Consider the following 18,875-nt stretch of genomic DNA (forward strand, 5'->3'; position numbering starts at 1 on the left):
AGGGAAATGCACTCAGTAAAAGAAAAACGGGCTGCATTAAATTAGAGCTCCCCTTTCATGTGCTCTCAGGTGTCATTTCAAACAGTGTGAGGTACACCTCTTGCATTTGACACCAGTATCTCTGAAATCTGTGTTTTGCTTTAAGATCTTTTCAGACTGTGATGGGAGGAATCTGGTTACCATCTTTGGTTCATCCTCCTCCTTGACTGATTTACCTCCCTGTGTGCCTTAAAATGCCTATGAGGAAACAAAAATGTTGTAGCCAAGATGTGAGTCATGGAAACGCTAAATCATTTGAGCTCTCCAAGAATCGTAGTGCACTGGTCAAGGCCACCTCTACAGCTGAACTTCTAAGCAAACTTAGGTCATGATCTAGCCAAGATATTTTTTAAAAAAGGCTTGATGCTTCTTCCTAATTGTGACCTTTGCATTTATTTCCTGCATCTTTCATGTGAAGCAAGAATGAAGTGTCATATAAGCAACATTTTTCATATATCTTTTAAAAACACTATAGAATAGCAAGTGAGGAAATGCTGGTATGTGTCACGTTCCAGATTTAGAGTTGCATATTGCTCATTTGCCACATAGTTAGCAGCATAATGGGTTTCTACTCTTTTTGAGGAGTCTGTTTTCTCAAGCATCATTCTTGTTCCTCTTATCGATCTCCTTGCTTTCCAAGCTATTATCTACCAGTGTTTCAGTCATTTCCTACCAGCCATCTGACCAGGGAAAAGGTTTAAAGAAAAGTGTTATTACCTGGCATGCACTCTGGACTGAAATTAAGCAAAAATTTGTCTTGAGTACCAAACATAAAGCCAACATCCCTACCAATGATAAAAGGTACCAAGGCCAGAATAAGATCATCTCGCATTATTGTCCGAGGGAGCCAGCGTACAGCTTCCAGGTCATGTGGCCAGCATGACAAAGCCGCTTCTGGCGAACCACAGCAGCACACGGAAACGCCGTTTACCTTCCCGCTGTAGTGGTCCCTATTTATCTACTTGCACTTTGACGTGCTTTTGAACTGCTAGGTTGGCAGGAGCTGGGACCAAGCAACGGGAGCTCACCCCGTCGCAGGGATTCGAACCGCCAACCTTCTGATCAGCAAGCCCTAGGCTCTGTGGTTTAACCCACAGCGCCACCTGCGTCCTATGAAAACATGTATCATCTAGCTAAAGTCTTCAACTCTAAATACATTTTTTTTTTAAGTCGGTTGGATGCCTGGCCTCATACAGCTAGCAACAGGCTGGTCCTCTGGCAACATAGTTTCCCACCCTGTCCATATTACCTTGCAGGGAAGGGTGATAGTGGGACTGGTCATGCCACTAGGAAGAGATTTTCAATGCCATATCATTCCTCTTACGACAGGAGCAGCATCTGCCACTGTCTGCTTTTGCTTAATATTTTCGAGACACCACAGAGAATTAGTCGGGCTCTTTTCTAGCTCCTTTAATTGCTTCCAACGTCTCTCTTTTGCAGGATATTGAAGCTACTATGAACTCTGCTCTGAACGAGCTGCGGGAGCTGGAAAGGCAAAGCAGCGTGAAGCATGCGCCAGATGTTGTCCTGGACACCCTGGAGCCATTGAAAACCTCCCCTGTTGTGGCACCCACCTCGGAGCCTTCCAGCCCATTGCATACTCAGATCCTCAAAGACTCTGAACCAGCTTTCCAGCGAAGTGCCAGCACGGCAAGCGACATTCCCTGCGCCTTCAGGCCAGCAAAGTCCGTCAAAATGGCCACCCCGGTCAAACCTCCAGCAACCAGGCCAAAGCCTGCGGTTTTCCCCAAAACAAACACCACAAGCCCTGGGGTTGCCTCAGCATCTCAACAGTCTACTGACAAGTCCTGTACTGTCTGAACTTGAAAGCCTACTGTGAATATAGCAATTTTTTTTTTGTTTCAGCTGAGGGGACCCTGTTAAGGAGATGTTAGAAATTTCTATTTAATTAGTATTGAACTTCTGCTGAAGATTAGTTTGGAAGTTGCCATCGCCAGGGATTCTCCCGACAGGAAAGCCCCAACTAATTAAGTCTCATTTTGCACCGCCCATCCCCTGTGATGCTAGGACATCACAGCTAAGTGTAGCCCGAGACATAGAAAGTCTTATACAGTATCAGGTTGCTGTGAAATCAGTGAGGAAAAGGCAGAACTGAGTGGTAAACAGTCAATGCCTTGTTTGAGTGTCTGGTCACTAACAATGACCTTCAGGGTCATCTTTTAGAGGTTAGCAGAAAAGACTTCTGTGCTTCAACCACTACAGGGATACAATACAATATTGTTCACCCGTGGATGTTTTTGATCTCACTGGTTTAGGTGGCCGGGTATGCCTGGGGCGTATTTTTGTGCGCTATTACAGTGCATAATAGTGCCACGCAAGGTCAGGTCAGTTTCCATTACAGCCTGCATCATTTTTTTCAGGGGTACATGTTCTCAGACATACGTTTTCTGTCCAGTGTTTAAAAAAGAAATCATGAAAAGTACATAAGCTTAGCCTTGGTTTAAATGAGGCATATTACATGCACATATGCATGTGTTCATTTAAAGTTAAACTGATATTGCAGGGGAAATGAAGAGCATTAGAGCTTGCATGGTTAAACATCCCCGACTTATATCTTTGCTTGGTGCTTCCAGATCTAAAAGCAGCGTGAATTCTTTTGAAATGAGATTTTCAAACAGTGTCTCTAGAACAGCCTCTGTGCACTTTCATGGGCACTCAGGAGACAAAACTGAAAACGTAGGTTAAATTTTGAAAACCAGCTACTACTGATCAGTCTTTCTCTGTCTCTCTTCTGGCATTTCCAAGCGTGTACATCTTTAATGGTCTTTGCAAAATGAGATAGGTTCATGCCAACCACTCCAGTTCTGAACAATCATAGACTCAAGATCTGGTAATCCTAGTTAGCAGCTAGACCCTGCTTGTCTCTGTCTCTCTCTTCTCTGCCCCCCATCCCACCCCCTCCTCAGCTTGTGATTCAGTCTCCTATGAGCTTCTGATATGGCAGCATAGGGCAAATAAATTAAAAGCTGTTGTGGGACATGGACATAGTCCAGTATTCAGCATATTTCTGTGCCAGGTCACCATGTCTATAAGTACAGACAATAAAATGAATCATCTTTATATCTGGCATTTGCAGTGATGGACTGCAATTGCTCTGAATTCCAACAGACTGTATGGACTCATGTTTGCGTTGAATGGGAATATATTTTTCAAGAGGGTAACCATTTAAAAGAAGAAGAAATGCAGATTTAATAAGCAACTGGGAATTTATCTGCTGCCTCTATCACCACCAACCAAAGGAACAATGAATTAATATGGATTCCATCACCCTTCTTTGATGCTCAGCTGAGGGCAAGATAAGGAACTGAAATGTGTTTTCTTTCATGCGCTAGGTCTGAACTACAGTCTGTCTTCTTGTGGTTTTATGAATGAAATTGTTGGTATTTGATATTTTAATAGAAGCAAAATACTTAATCTTATGTATACAAAATTGCAGTAGTCTTCAGATTAATCTAAGGTTGTTAGTCAGACATTTTCTTTTAAGTTCCCTACAAGTTAGGGGGAAATTGTGTTTTTTAAAAATTATGTCTAAAAAGACGACAATCTCACAAATAGTGGTAGAAACAAAACCATGTAAAATGTTTTTTGTCTTTTTTTAATGGAGGGGCAGTTCTGTTCCTTAACATTTTACTAGTTGTTGCCTTTTAAATACACAGACATCCCACCCACCTCACTCCCTGGTATATGTGTACACATTACCTCTGCATCTTGGACCTTGGCCAGCTCAAGTGAAAGACCTGAGCACTGCGACTTGATCATTCATTCTCAGGATGGGACAGACTTCTAATCCAGGAATCTTAATTCTTTATTATTGCTTCTTCTTCTTTTTTAAGAGAATAGTGTTTCACTCAGGCCAAACTACTGGTTTTTTTTTTAAAGTTTTGTAAGTTCATGTTAGGGTTGCCAGCTTCTTGGCCAAAGCAGGGCTTCTGTGCCTATAGCAGCAACACAACAGTTTAGTTAGGTGCAACCGTTCCCTTTCCTGCAGCACAGTTTAGCTACTGTCATTGAAGGCACACGGGGCTCCCTTTAGCACAAGGCATTAGCAGGCCTAGTGTTATGTCGCTACCCAAGGTGGGGTGCAGGGATGAAAGCAGAATTTATTCATAGGAAAGCTATTGAGCACATGCTAGCAATGCCTTATTTTGTCTAGGTTTTATACCATGCCTTGTACCAGTGAAGGGCACGCCGGCCACCCAAGGCACATTGGAACAAAATGAGATTTCATGTCTTGCAAAGTGTTTTGGTATATGGGTGCAAACTGGCAAAAAATAATGATTAATGGCTTGATATTTTTATGACCTTTCTGTATATAACTTGCTTTTTTTTTCTTTTCTTTTTTCTTTTTGGCTGAACTCAGCACTAGGGAGGACCTACTAAAATGGAAGTAGAAATGTCAAAGGATGTACACCTTATCATATGCTATCCAATCGGAATTTTAAAACATGCACCATGATTTATATTGAGCATGTATATGTGAAAACAACTTTTCACAGGCAAGCACCAAGGAATGTTCATTATGTTTTTATATAAAAAAATGCTTAAATTGCTTAGTTTAAAATCTCTTAAGTTAAGTAATTTGGATCAGTTTCTCTTGCATAGATTTTCATGCCCTTGCACTAATGGAAAGGGCGCTTCCCACATATGAATTACTGTGGTTAGGACAGCCTTTGCCAACCCGGTGTCCTCCAAATGCTTTGAACTACAACTCCCATCTGCCCCAGCCAGCCCATGGAGTTGCAGTCCAAAACATCTGGAGGGTACCAGGTTGGCAAATTCTGATTTAGGGCATATCTACATTACAAACATGTCCATACACAACATACAGATAATCGGGTTCACTGGAAAGAGGGCATTACTTAAAACAACAACAACACCAAATCCTGATTTTAATGCTGTAATCCCATCCAGTTTCTTGGGAATCTGCACTGAATACAGTGGGACTTGTTGCCAAATGACCCTGGAGAGGATTGTTCTGCTGAGTTGTAATCACACGACACCAGGAGACTTGGGTGGAGGCCTATACTTATCAATTTATTAACTATGGCCCTGCTCCAAGCAGATTGATTTTGTCTTTTAATATCAGCGGAGCTAGGCCCTGGGGGTTCAGATGTAGTTTCAGCCAGAGGTTGGCAGCCTGTATCCAATCTCTGGCTTCCACACAGATTGTGCCAGTTTCTAGACGTAGGGCAGCATTTGACATGCAGGGGGGGGGCATTTGAAGGGCCGCTCTAATAAATTTTGACTGGATTCTTTCGAGTGGGATCAGATTTGGTGGCGGAACACATAGTTGGACTCTGTAGAGCAATTGGGCCATCGCTTTTGCCTCAAAAAGTTTTAGGGCCACAGGTATATATTATGTCCCCTTTGATCTAAAAAAACTTAAGATAGCTACGGAGGACTTATGGGCTACTGCCGCTGCCTGTGTTATATGGGCTTTCTTTAGCCCTTTATCATGGAAAATTATACCTAGGTATTTTAGGCAGTGAACTTGTTCACTTTTCCGACCATTTATGTTCCATGGACGAATCTTAGGGCGTTTGGCGAAAGACCTTACTTTTGTCTTCTGATAATTTATGACAAGACGGGCCTCTTTGCAATATTCAGCTAATGACAGTAGCACCCGTCGTAGCCCGACTGGAGTCCTGGATAAGATCAGGGCATCGTCCTCATATAGGAGAATAGAGATTGCCCTGTCTGCCAATTTGGGTGAATGAAATTCTGGTCCCTTTAATTTGGATACAATGTCATTTATGTAGTATGTCCCAGTTTCCTGGGAATCTGCACTGAATACAGTGGGACTTATTGCCAAATGACCCTGCAGAGGATTGTTCCGTTCATCTGTGGTTTAGATATGCCCATAAAATGCAACTTCACCTACCAGCGTGAGATACAAAGCCAAAAGCCGATGTAAGTTAGTGTCTTATGCAAGACCAGCATTTAACAAATAGATGGAGGTCATACGTATTCATTATGGAGGGGAATAACAGCATTTTAGCTGACAATCTGGAGTTTCTGTACCTGTAACTTGGCAACTAAATTCTTATTTCTTCCAGCTGACCACAGAATAATGTATTTCACTTACTGTTAAGCATCTCACTTTCTTTCAAATGGTGGTTATCTAAATGCCCCTTTCAACCTCTAGGCTCAGACACACATGCTAATACATTGAAATCTCTCTCTCTCTCTCTCTCTCTCTCTCTCTCTCTCTCTCTCTCTCTCTCTCTCTCTCTCTCTCTCTCTCTCTCTCTCTCTCTCCCAATGCTAAAACATCACATTTCCCTCATATCTCTACTGACTGAATGGTGAAGCACTGGATATTAAATAACACTGTGATCATGAACAAATCGATCCTTTACATACTTATTGAGGGGGCAGGAATCTCCCAAACCCTCATTCTCTTACTAATATACCATTGTTTGAATAATATTCTGTTCAGGTAACATCCTGCCCCGCCCTACCCCCGATAGAAAGTAGAAATGCCAGGTGTGAATCAAAGCAGGTGCTTTTGCTCTTCCTACAGCCATGGCCAATGACGTTTAGCTTTGTTTTGATGACCCTCTATGAAGCTTGGGGCCCCTGGCTGGGTGACAGTCAGAATCTCTGTGCAGCCACCACTGCTGCCCACAAGGTTCAGTCCTCCAAAGATTCATGTCTCTGCATAACAGTGCACAACGTCCGTATCTGTAACTCTCTGTAACTTTTCACTTGAATCGAGCACTGTTATTTGAGACCAGCACAATTGCATCTCAACTGTCTTTCTGACTCTGATTTTGGGCTGCAAGTGACATTGGTTGCCCATCTTCTCCAAACTGCTCCCCCTGTTAATGATCTGAAACAGGGGGAGCATACCAGGGAGAAGAGAGACCATCCACAGTTGAAACCCCCCCCCCAGGTATCATTCTCCCTTTGGCGTTTGCTAGGGAGCCCGGGGTCCCTCTTTTCCTCTAACATGTTTGCCTTCATCTGGCCTGTTTCTGGATTGTTTCAAGAGGAAAGGGAAAGAGTTTGACTGATCATACCGCACTGGTTTGGACTCTGCTCCCAAGGTGCTGGTATCTCCCAATTCTGGTACCTGACCCTGTTGCATGGAAAACACTAGAGCCTCATGAATGTAACCGTTTTCTTTGATAACAAATTTTAGCTGACATGTTTTCTGGGTCTTAGTCCAAAGGGCTGAACACCTTTCAGGACTAATCTTTCCTTTCACTGACTTTTCTAGGGTGTAATGTATACTGTGCTTTAAAATACAGCAAGCCTTTCAGTAGGGTAGCTACAAAACAATAATGAAATCTGTACCTAAGACACAGGGAGGAAACTGAGAACCAAGTTGCTCTTTGCTTATAAGCCTGCAAAGTCATATATGAGACATGCTTACCCAGAAAGTCTTCTCACTTGAGTGTCTCTTAGGATGCAATTTCTCAAAAGGGCAACACATACGTGTGTGTCAAGCAAATGGTAAATGTGGTGCTAAATTGTCTCAGACATGACTAGGAAAGATGGGTCCTAAAATTTTGTATTTGTGGGAAGATTTCTGCCTTGCTTATAGCTTTATGAATAGCTTCTAGAAATGTTTTCCCACCTCAGATAATTATGAATGAAGCTTGGACCGCACAATGCTTTGGAAAAGTCAATCTTGCCTCTCTGCTGCATAGCACACAACCAAATATGCACGTGCAGTAGCTGCTTTTCAAAGGTTTCAACAACTTTTCCTGTTCGAATGCTTAAATGCAAAAGAAGCAAAATGTAATAGAAATTTCCATCATAGTTGATCTGGCAAGCATGAGGGAGTCTATTTAAGGGTCTGGGTTATTGCTTTAGAATAAAATAAAAAACAATGTGTGAGCTTTCAATACAAACATTTCTGATTTTTTTTAAATTAAAAAAATGCAAATCTTAGAATCACCTTTGAACCAATATCTTTTAGGCTGTGTTTTCTTCTTTACAAGTGAGATGGTCCATATGATGGAAATAAAGCTTCAAGTTATAGTGGCACTAGCAAGATTTCTCTCTCTCTGGAAGTTGAAGGCTATAATCTGCATAAACAGAGCTACCTGCATTGGGCTCTGTGGGTGCCAAATTGCTAGAGCAATATACTCAAAATATGAACAGGTGACGTAAAAGACAGTAATCGATGTAGCCAAACTGCTAACGCATATATATATATTTGAAAAGGAATGGCAGTGGTGTCTTTATTCTACTGTATGTAACACAGTTCAGTTGCACAGTCTAACAGTCTTCAATTTTTATGTTTTAAAATCTAATCCTGCAAAGTCAGGTTTGGGTCCATTCAGTGCATTAGATTATATGGGTTGTTGTTGTTTTTAAATTAACAACTGTTGCTTTAATGGGTTTGGAATGAAATGTTCTTGTTTTAAAAGCAATTTTCCATTGTTTGTTTATCTTCTACACCAATCTATATATATGGTGTATATATTTTCCTTTCAAAGTAAAAAAGAAAAGAAAAAAAACCAAGCAAACTGTAAAATTGTACTTTGTATATATACTACTATGTACAATATTGGAGGTACATCTCTTCTTTCTTTTTGGTACAGTATTGTACAGTATTAGAGGAGTAAATGTGTTGGAACTGTTAAATCCGTACTGAGGGGAAACAAATATATCTGTTGTCATTAGCAATAGTTTTGGAAAAATAAATGTTTGGGTATGGTGGAAGTGCTGGCCTACAGACAAACCTGTGTAATGTCTGTTCTGTGTGAAATATGTTTGTTTATTTATTTACTATTACGTTCACAACCCTCCAAGGAGCTCAAGGTGGGATATGGGGTTTTCCAGTTTCCCATTTTATCTTCACCCCAATCCTGTGAGGTACATGAGAGCGTAAGAGGGGCTGCTGGATCAAACCAATGGCCCATCCAGTCCAGTGTTCTCATAGTGTCTAACCATATGCCTATGGGAAGCCAGGAAGCAGGAGCTGAGCTCTACAGCACTCTCCCCAGCTATGATTCCCTGCGGCTTCAACAGTGACGGTAGAACATAGCCATTGATCGCTTTGTGCTCCATGAATGTGTATAATTCTCTTTTTAAGCCATCCAAGTTGATGGCATTCACTATCCTTGTAGGAGATAATTTTATAGTTTGCGCTGCAGATAGGATAGACAGTAACTGTCTGAGTGGGGATCTCAACCCAGGGATTAGCTCTGCTTTGCTGAGACAGAAGGGCTACTAATTGGAGCTACAAGCAAGACCTCTGGTCATGGCACTCATGGACCTAATTTTTGGATTTTGTTGTTGTTTAGTCGTTTAGTCGTGTCCGACTCTTCATGACCCCATGGACCATAGCACGCCAGGCACTCCTGTCTTCTACTGCCTCCCGCAGTTTGGTCAAACTCATGTTCGTAGCTTCGAAAACACTGTCCAACCATCTCATCCTCTCTCGTCCCCTTCTCCTAGTGCCCTCCATCTTTCCCAACATCAGGGTCTTTTCCAAGGAGTCTTCTCTTCTCATGAGGTGGCCAAAGTATTGGAGCCTCAGCTTCACGATCTGTCCTTCCAGGGAGCACTCAGGGCTGATTTCCTTCAGAATGGATAGGTTTGATCTTCTTGCAGTCCATGGGACTCTCAAGAGTCTCCTCCAGCACCATAATTCAAAAGCATCAATTCTTCGGCGATCAGCCTTCTTTATGGTCCAGCTCTCACTTCCATACATCACTACTGGATTTGGATTTTACCTTTGTGCAATGTATTTACATCTTGACCATAGATCAAGAGGCAGTGGCAGGGAGGGTGAGCAACAACTTCAGTAAATATGTAGGGGGAGCAGCAGCCCCCATGTTATATGTTGGTTGTGCAGTGATGTAACTGTATGGAAGATAACTAACCAAAGAATTGCCCATATGCTTTCTCTCCTCTGAGTTGGCAATACAGTTTAAAAATATCTAAAGATATAACCCATGGGCATCTTACTTTCTTTTACCACTGAGTCTTCAGTGAGGCCCCAACAACTGGCCATGAATCTGCTGGTATTATTTCCATTGAGTTCATTTTGATGATTCACATTGTCAATACATTCACATGGAATGGGACTTGCAACCATGCTAAGCCAATGTCTGCCTTGCCTTGCACAGCTGCAATCTGCTTCCTGCTTCAGTCCTGCTTTAAGCATTCTGAGAACTGGAGGGTGAGTCCCCATGTGGCATGGAAGGCAGCCATCCATAAGAGGAAAATAACACATTGTTTTTTTTGGGGGGGGGGGACTCAGCTAGGTGTTTGTTAACAGAAGCACCGCAGGGAGATACTGTCAGCATGATCCACGTAAAGGAAAAACAGATGGGTTGGGGAGGCGGAATCAGCAAGATTCTGGAGCAGGGTGGCAATGGGAAAATACAGGGAAATTGATCTGAAGACAACTGATGTGCTTCTGTGTTTGAAGCTCAGCAGGGCTAGACATGACCTGCAATCAAATGGGAAACCACCTAAAACAGCCCCGAGAGGGTAAGATAAAAATTAATCAAATAAATCAAATGCATTAACAAAATCCCACTCCTGAAGGCAATTCTTCAGGGATGGCTTAGCATATCAGGCTTCTTTGATCTCCTGTGTCAACAAATGGTTCATGTGGCTCCCTGACTGAGAGTTGCTTATCTCTGAGAAGCTCCTACAGTGGCTTGGATAATGCTTACATGATTCAACTACTTGGCAGACCCTATTGATGTAGGTCTTTCCAGCAGGGTGCCAATTTCTATGGAGAGCCTTGTGCGATTGCTCCTACCCATTCCAGTCCTATGGGAGATGGGTCATTCAAGGGTTCACCCAGCCATGCAGGAGCTGTCAATAATAAATTATTCCCAGGTGGGAGAACACCGAAAAAACATTCCTGTGTGTTCTGAGAATCCAAGATGGAGCTGACTTTGTCAGAGGGTAAAAAGGAAAGATGAATTTCACACTGAAGGTGGTATTATTATTATTATTATTATTATTATTATTATTATTATTATTTGTTAATTGCTTGCTTCAGAAAGGACTGCAAGTGACTTGCAACATAATTAAAACATAAACATTTAAGTCCTGATCATTGTTGGTTGAAATCTGAGAACATTTAATGAAGATTTGAATGTCCAGGGAGGAAGGATTTGATGGCCTACCTTCCACCTTCTCATATTAGTGCTCCTATTCTGGTTCCCCAACCCCAATGACCCCCACTGCTTTGTCTCTGTGCCCTCCTGTACTATCCTGTGTGTCGCTGTTCTTTAGTCCTAAGCAAGGAAAGCCCATTTCTTACAAGGAGAATACGTCTTACATATTCATTGGAATTATAATTATGTCCAAATGGCAAACATGGATGTGTCAGTGCAAAGTGCCCCTACCCCCCAAGTGAGTTAGTATATTTCTATATATGCAGGGGAAAGCTCCCTTGGTATTCAGAAGTATACTCATGAGTCAATTAAGAGAGAGAATATTTGAAATGCCAGAATGGCCTGAGGGAAATGCATGAACATTTAGACTACCGGTGTTGATACTAAGTGTATAGCGATGGGAAATATTAACTCACCTAATTGTTTAGAAATGGAATTTCCAGGTTCATATTGAATGTCAAAGACAGAAACCTCCTGTCTTTGTTGCTACACTCACAGATTTTGTTAAAATCTGGATTTCACGTGTTTTCTGTCGGGAAACACTTAACTTCCACCTAAGAGACCAGGAGTTGTGTGAGTTTATCATTTATGTTTGGGAATCCATGCTGTATGGTTTAAAAAATTCCCTCCTTGCATTATACAGGGAAATTTGGGGAGGAAGAAAAATAAATAAGGCACTGTTTTTCTTTCTCACTCTTGGGAACCAGCTTCCTTCCTGCTTTATAGTTCTAAAATGGTCAAGTTAGGGGTCAGCAGCCAGTCCCCAGTCTAAAGCGCTATAGTGTTGTACTGTAAAGCACAGCCAAGAAAGCAGTATCCCTTTCTCCCTTTTTCCTCTCCTAAAACTTCCCCCACTCTAAGAATCAAAGACATCGAGGCTGACTACAGCCCTGAACAGAAGCATTCCTAAAATTTTAGTGGGTGGGAACTGGGAATATACACTGCAACATTTTGCTGTGGACCCTAATTCTACCCTACATGTATTAACTTGGAGGTCTCACTGCTATTGATGGAGTTTACTTCCAAGTAGCTTCCCTTCATGTATAATCTCAAATACAGTGGTACCTCGGTTTATGAACACAATTGGTTCCGGAAGTCTGTTCATAAACTGAAGCGTTCATAAACTGAAGCGAACTTTCCCATTGAAAGTAATGGAAAGTGAATTAATCCGTTCCAGATGGGTCCACGGCGTTCGTAAACTGAAAATTCATAAACCGAGGTGTTCATAAACCGAGGTTCCACTGTATGTTAACTAGGATTTCCTTGTCTCAAAAATGCTCAGAATGTTTCGAACGATTCATTTCACTATTGAATAGGACAAAGCTGACATGGAAGGGAATTCTGGGATCTGCTGAAATAAGGAAGATATTTTGCTCCTGTGTGTCCTTAAAAGGGGGGGATCAAGATTTTGCTTTACAACTCTCGCTCCCCCCTCACCCCCAGTGTGTCTTAGCTGTTGAACTGTGATAAGCCCTGAAGAGCTGTCAAATATTTTATGGCTGGGGAATTTTCAAAAAACAGACTGTAACATGAGTTAAAAGCACATTTTTCTCTGCTGTAAAATAGAGGAACACCAGAGGGCTTGAGAAGTACTTGGAAGGAAAAGTAACTTTAGGAGGAAGAGAAGGATTCTTTTATTATTATTTAGAGTTAATCAAATATTTAATAATACATACCTCTAAAAAGACAGAGATGAGCAAAGAGTTATACCGTACTTGCTTTTTGCATTGTAAGACTGATAGGTCTAAACTAGCTTTCCCCAACCTGATGCCGTCCAGATGTTTAGACTGATCTCAACCATAGTTGATAAGAGACAGAACAATTTTTGACATCACTTCCTGTTTGTGGTGATAGTGGCACGTTTACAGTTTGTGCAATGTCAAAATGTATTACTTATTACTGTATTATTATTATTATTATTATTATTATTATTTCTATATGACTGATAGAGCTTCAATTTGATATTATAATTTAAAATGTAAAATGTTTCTGTGGATACATTTCAAAACTATTTAACCACATCTATCCCTCCAGGTGTGAGTCTATACTTGCCTAGATGAATCAGCTCTGGGGTTGCTTCCAGGACGAAAGGGTTTTGAGTGTTATCTAGGGTTGCCAGACTCAATACTGTAGTGGACAGGACTTCTGTGCCTTTAATTGCCCTGTTCTCTTTTGAGTCTGGAAACCCTAAAGAGAAGCCAGCAGACCCTTTGCTTGGAAATTAAACAAAGGGTCTGCTGCTTTCTCTTTAAGGTTTCCAGACTCAAAAGAGAGCAGGGCAATCAAAGGCACAGAAGTCCTGTCCTCTTGAGTCTGGCAACCCTAGTGTTATCTTATTATTTTATTTTATTTTTACTTGCTTGTGTTTTAGTTTGGGACTTTTTAGTGGGATGCGATATACCAGTTTAATAAACATATCAGTAAATCAAATGTCTGTGCAGGGCTTTGTGTTAATCTGCCTTCTGACGGATTACCTGTGAGTCATAAGAAATGGGTTGTTCTAAATCGTTTTTAACATTGTGTTTCTGTGCTGTAATCTGCCCTGGGACCTTAGGGTGAAGGACAGGTAATAAATATAATTAATACAAGAAAAGAAAACCTCATATGTCACCTTTTAACTGGTAATGGGAACTAGTCGTTTCCTCTAAGGTGGCACAGACCCCTTGCATAGCCTCCAACACGACTCAGGAGAAAACAGGGACGCCATATTCCAGCGCCACATTCCCGCATGAGTCACATGACCTGTGTGAGATTGCAGCTCCAGAAATTTGGACACAGTGCCCCAAAATGATTGCCGCACAAGATGGCGCCCCTCCCCAAAGCACTTTTTCAGGGCAAGATCATGGCACCCAAAACGGCTGCTACGCTCTCATGGGGCAAATCAGGATGTCCTGGTTTTTCCAGGACAGTTGCCCCAACACACACACACACACACACACACTTTTCAAATTTCATTCTACTACACCAAACCAGCCACAAGGAATGTTACCATCTGGACAGGCCCTTCTTGTCAATGTCAAGGTATCTGGGCACTCCATCTCAACAAAATGTGGACGCAGAGCTTTCTTCCCATTCCTTGGCCCTCGGGGAGCCTTTGCTTCTTCCTCCCATTGGCCTTAACCTTTGATTTGCCAAGGAATGTCAGTTACTAATGAACACTGAAGCTTCTAATGCTTTCCATGCTTCCTCCTCAGCCCTCAACTATTTTAGATTAAACACACCTGTCTAGTTGCTAACAGGATGTGGCTGAGCATGACCACCTCCTGCAATGCCCTGATTACAAAAGGTTTCATCTTCAGGCTGTTGCCAAGCGAGCTTGGGGTGGAGGGGAGGGAGCATTCCTCCCAGCCAACCCCAGCTGGAGGGAGCTAAGCAAAGGGAACGATTCCTAATTTAGCTGGGGATTTATTTCCTTTTCCTTTTTTTTGTCCCCTTCAGCTTTTCAGCAGGGGGAAACCGCATCATATTTTTGTAATTACAGCTCCAAAAGTCCCTTTTGGTTTCTGTTCCAGGGAGTTAATTATTTACAGCAAGTTTTGGTGTGGGGAGGAGGGAAAGGCTTTTGATGTTCAATCAAGCTGTTTTCTGCAGGGTTGAAACGCAGCTGGTTGCAACAAGTTCTTTGCTCCGTCCCTGGTTTCACAGGAAGTCACAGCACTGGGGGTCATGGTGCCAGTGTTGAGACGAGGATGAATGATTCCCTCTCCCAGAGCAACTCAAAGGGTTTTCTCAACTCACATGTGCTATCAGTCCAATGTATTCAGGTGTCCCTAGGTGTGATTTATTCAACAGGACAGCCGGACCAGACTGCTGGTTGGTCAAGGCATAATTTCTGTAGCAAATTTGTGTTTCCCATGAGAGCAGCTCAATGACCATTTCAATGCATCACTCTTAATGTGATGACACATTTAAGGTTATTAGAACAGTGAGGCCATATGGGGCAAGAATGGGACCTCTTAAGTCAGGGGAACCTATGGCTCTCCTTGACCACTGGCCATGCTGCCTGGAGCCACAGGTTCCTCACCCCTTGCCCAAACCTCAGAGGCAGTATGTATACCGATGGCCTCTGGCTGACCGAAAAATGTTGCATTCTCCGTCATAACCTTTTCTATTGTTATGAGAATTATAAGGTCTAAGAAATAAAATAAATGTACCAAGCAAACACATACATAAATATATAAACCACATGTCTGAAACAGTACAGAAAAAAAAGTCCTGAAACCATTTTGTCTCTCCCAAATTGACCTCAAATGTTTCTCTGCAAGGAGGGAGGAAATGGGGAAAACCTCCCCATTGTCTCTTTGCTCACAAATCCTGCCTTAAGGGCACATTTGATATATGAATAGTGTGAGCCTGTGACCTGGACTCAGGAATTAAGTATTTATCATCACAAAATAATGGCTCACCAGGTAAACCCATTAACAGCCAGGTAAACCGATCAACAGGTTGCCTGCCAGACAGGATTCTGTTGTAGACCACCCCTTCTGTGATGTGTGTATGGTGTATTGGGATCATTGCCATTCCACAGATCAGCCCCTAGTGTCTACTTAAGTCAGGCTGTGCAGGCTGCAGTACAGGACTCAGCGAAGGATAATGTGGGGATGGGAGAATTTATGTACAAGAAGAATTATTTCATGCAAGATAGTTGGATCTCTACTATGGCTATCAGTGCTTTTGCCTCAGGTGACATGCAAGGTTCCTAATATTAAATGCAGCGTCAGAAATCCCCTTCCTATTCTTCACAAGTACTATCAGCCAGGAGACCTCGTCATTGCCGGTATTATGTCTCAGATCTACATATTCTTCAACTCAATAGACTTCCAAAAATGTCCTTCTAATGACCTCTTTGATGACATGGTGTAAGATTTGTTTTCTAAAACCCATTGCCTGTTTTCTCCTGCTTGTAATGCTCAGGTTCTGCCTCCTGTCCTATATTTGTAGTGATGGTGTGGAAGCAATCAAGATATTGTGGGAGAAAGCAGTACTGAGCAGATTAGGAGGATTGGCTGTGCACAATTCTAAAAAGAGAAGTTTGAGCCTTGACACTGGAAGCCTCGAGTGGCAGATGAAAATGACAGACTATGCTGAATTAGCTAGATTATCTTGCAAAATCCGAGACCAAGGAGAGACAAGGTTCCAAAAAGACTGGAGTAAATATGTGGACTATATGGAGAAAAACTGTAGAAGTTTAAAAACACTTGCAGGATTGAAATAAATCCTATGAATTGACTGAAAAAAGACAATAAGGAACTGCAAAAAAAGGAGTTAGTAAGAAATCCACATGAAGGGAGGGAGGGAAGTCACAGCTCGGCAGAGCAAGATGAAAGAGGGAAACATAAGATGTATTGTATAAAAGATTGATTTTTGTTTTCTTTTGTTGTTAATTGGAAAAATTGAATAAAAATATTTGAAAAAAAAGACACTGGAAGCCTCGACCATAACCATAACTATGTGGAAGTTTGCTATAGCCACCAATGTTAGGGGAAATCTTCATTGATTAGCACACTCCAAAAGTCATTCTCTGTCTCATATCAAGTCAGATTATTGGCTCATCTACCTCAGTATTTCCTGGATTGACTGGCAGCAGCTGTGCAGGGCTTCTGGTGGAAATTTTCCCAATCCCTCCTGTAGGGTCATCTAGCCCAACGCCCTGCAATGCAGGAATCCTGCCCCCAACTGTCCCAAGATGGGCTCGAACCACCAGCATTCTGGTTAACAGCCAGACACACTGGCCCATTGTGCCACCTCCAGGTGGTTTTTGATTTGGGGTGGGGTGGGGGTTAAACCAGGGACCTTTTGCATGCAGAGCAAATGCTCTACTGCTGAGCTATGACCCTGGCCCTTCACTGAAAATGGATGTTGATGCTGAGCCCTGAATGGGCACATGTGAATAACATATCATTTAAAATTCAAGGCTATGTTTTGAAGCAGTGGCAGGGTTCAGTTTGATCCCTACAATAGTGCATATTTCTTAATTGATGGTAAAATGTCTGAATAAAATTTCAGCGCATGCTCCTGAAGTGTTCAACTTTCTATCTGTTCATAAGGCTTAAGGCTGACATTGGCTATGCCCAAGCTTTGGCATACTTCTGGTATATCATGCACTGTATCTCTTGGTGCAATGCTAAAGAAGGAAGGAGATCTATCTTATTTGGCCACCTTTTTACCGTGTAAGAGTAGCTGATCCACATTGCTGATTTGTGGTATTGTTCCTAGTCATGATTTTACCCAAATATCTCATTGTATGTGAAGGGCCCCACCCAGATGCCTCTTTTTTTATCCCGGTCACTTTCTCAGACTTTTGTGAGCTAGGACTATCCCTGCCACAACCTTGATTTTTGAAGGTAAGCTGCCACCTTGTGGTGTGTTCTAAAACAAAATTATTTATTAATCTTCTAAAACAAATCATGTGTGTATTTATTCCGCCCTATTGCAATCTTAACTGTCTGTCAATTAAATCACTGTATCTACTGTATGTTTTGCAAAGTGGTTTGTTTGTTTGTCTGTCTGTCTGTCTGTCACTTCTCTATAGGTTCAGCCACCTCTCTTTTTTTTTTTTTTGAACATACTTTTTATTAATTTTACAAAATACAAAAAAGCAAAAAAAAGGTACATACTTAAACCCCTTTTCCACCTCCTTCCTACCCACCCACATGGGTCCTCCCCTGCCACAGAAGTATCCCATGTATGTGAACAGTCAGAGATGGTCCATTTTATGCTTGGGTTTCTGTCCTCCCCCCCCTCCCCTGACCCCAAAGCCCCCCCCTGCCACCAGGGAGCTCCAGCAAACCAGGGCAGTACGCAGGAGGACATCCATCCAACCATCTATTGTCATACCAAAAAAAAAAAAAGAGAAAAATAGAAATAGGAAAAAAGGGGGGAAAAAAGAAAGGGCGAAAAAAGAAAAAAGAAAAAACAATACAAAACAAAAATTTTTTCTTGCATTCATAGTTGTAAAACCATATTTTGTGGGCTTCCCCTCCCCCCCCTTCCCCGGTTTTCATCCCTTTTTTATCATCTGCAACAGTTTCTTACTTTATAAAAATACACCTTTGCATCTTATACAACTTATAAATCAATTGTTAACATTTTCATCTAATATTCAAATCACTGAGAAATCAAACTCCCATTTTCTCTTCCCGTGCCTAATTTTTTGTTTTTTCTCCCTCTATAAGCCTCCATATTTTCACATTTTCCAAAATCCATTCACTTTTAAAACTATAACTATTCTCAATTTAACCTTACATCCCCGATTGCCGGCTTCCCCCCCCAATCCAGCAAATTCCAAAATCAGCAGACCAGTTATAAACCTGTTAATCCATCCTTAATCACAACATCACTTTCCCTTCACCCCACCCCCTGTTTACAGTCTTTTGTCATCCAGGCCACCATACAGGACCCCTGAATTTCTTCTCTTCTCTGCATATTTTTTCCTTCTTCCCTGTGGGCGTTCTGGAGTTCCAATGATACCAATCGTGCCCCCCTCAAAAGCAGGGCACTCCATCCAACTTTTTGTAGAGTAGAGTCATCATTTTTTTCGTGGTGTGCTTCATTTTGTGTTGAATCATCACAATCCTCATCTTCTTCTTTTCCTTCCCCATCATTGTCATTCTCACATTCATCTTTTTCAGTGTCAAAAGCTTCATCTCCTAAAAAATCATATTCCGCCATCACCTCCTGGAATTTTTCCTGTAACTCTTGCCGTCGTGTCTCCTCTTG

At 41.9% G+C, this 18,875-nt stretch overlaps 1 protein-coding gene across 7 annotated transcripts in view; it reads left to right on the forward strand.

Moving 5' to 3' along the window:
* Positions 1-6,301, forward strand: part of SRGAP2 (SLIT-ROBO Rho GTPase activating protein 2) — a 206,691-nt gene extending 200,390 nt beyond the window's left edge. For 6 of the 7 annotated variants that reach the window (XM_035122342.3, XM_088674334.1, XM_088674333.1 and 3 more), the window contains exon 23: positions 1,480-6,301. In XM_035122342.3, coding sequence (XP_034978233.2) covers positions 1,480-1,860 — 381 coding nt within the window. In that variant the 3' untranslated portion in view covers positions 1,861-6,301. The remainder of the gene's footprint in view (positions 1-1,479) is intronic. The other variant, XM_088674336.1, reaches the window with a different exon arrangement.
* Positions 6,302-18,875: the final 12,574 nt, after the last annotated feature.

Source organism: Zootoca vivipara, chromosome 7 (genome assembly GCF_965207765.1).
Source record: "Zootoca vivipara chromosome 7, rZooViv2.hap1.1, whole genome shotgun sequence".
NCBI lineage: Eukaryota > Metazoa > Chordata > Lepidosauria > Squamata > Lacertidae > Zootoca > Zootoca vivipara.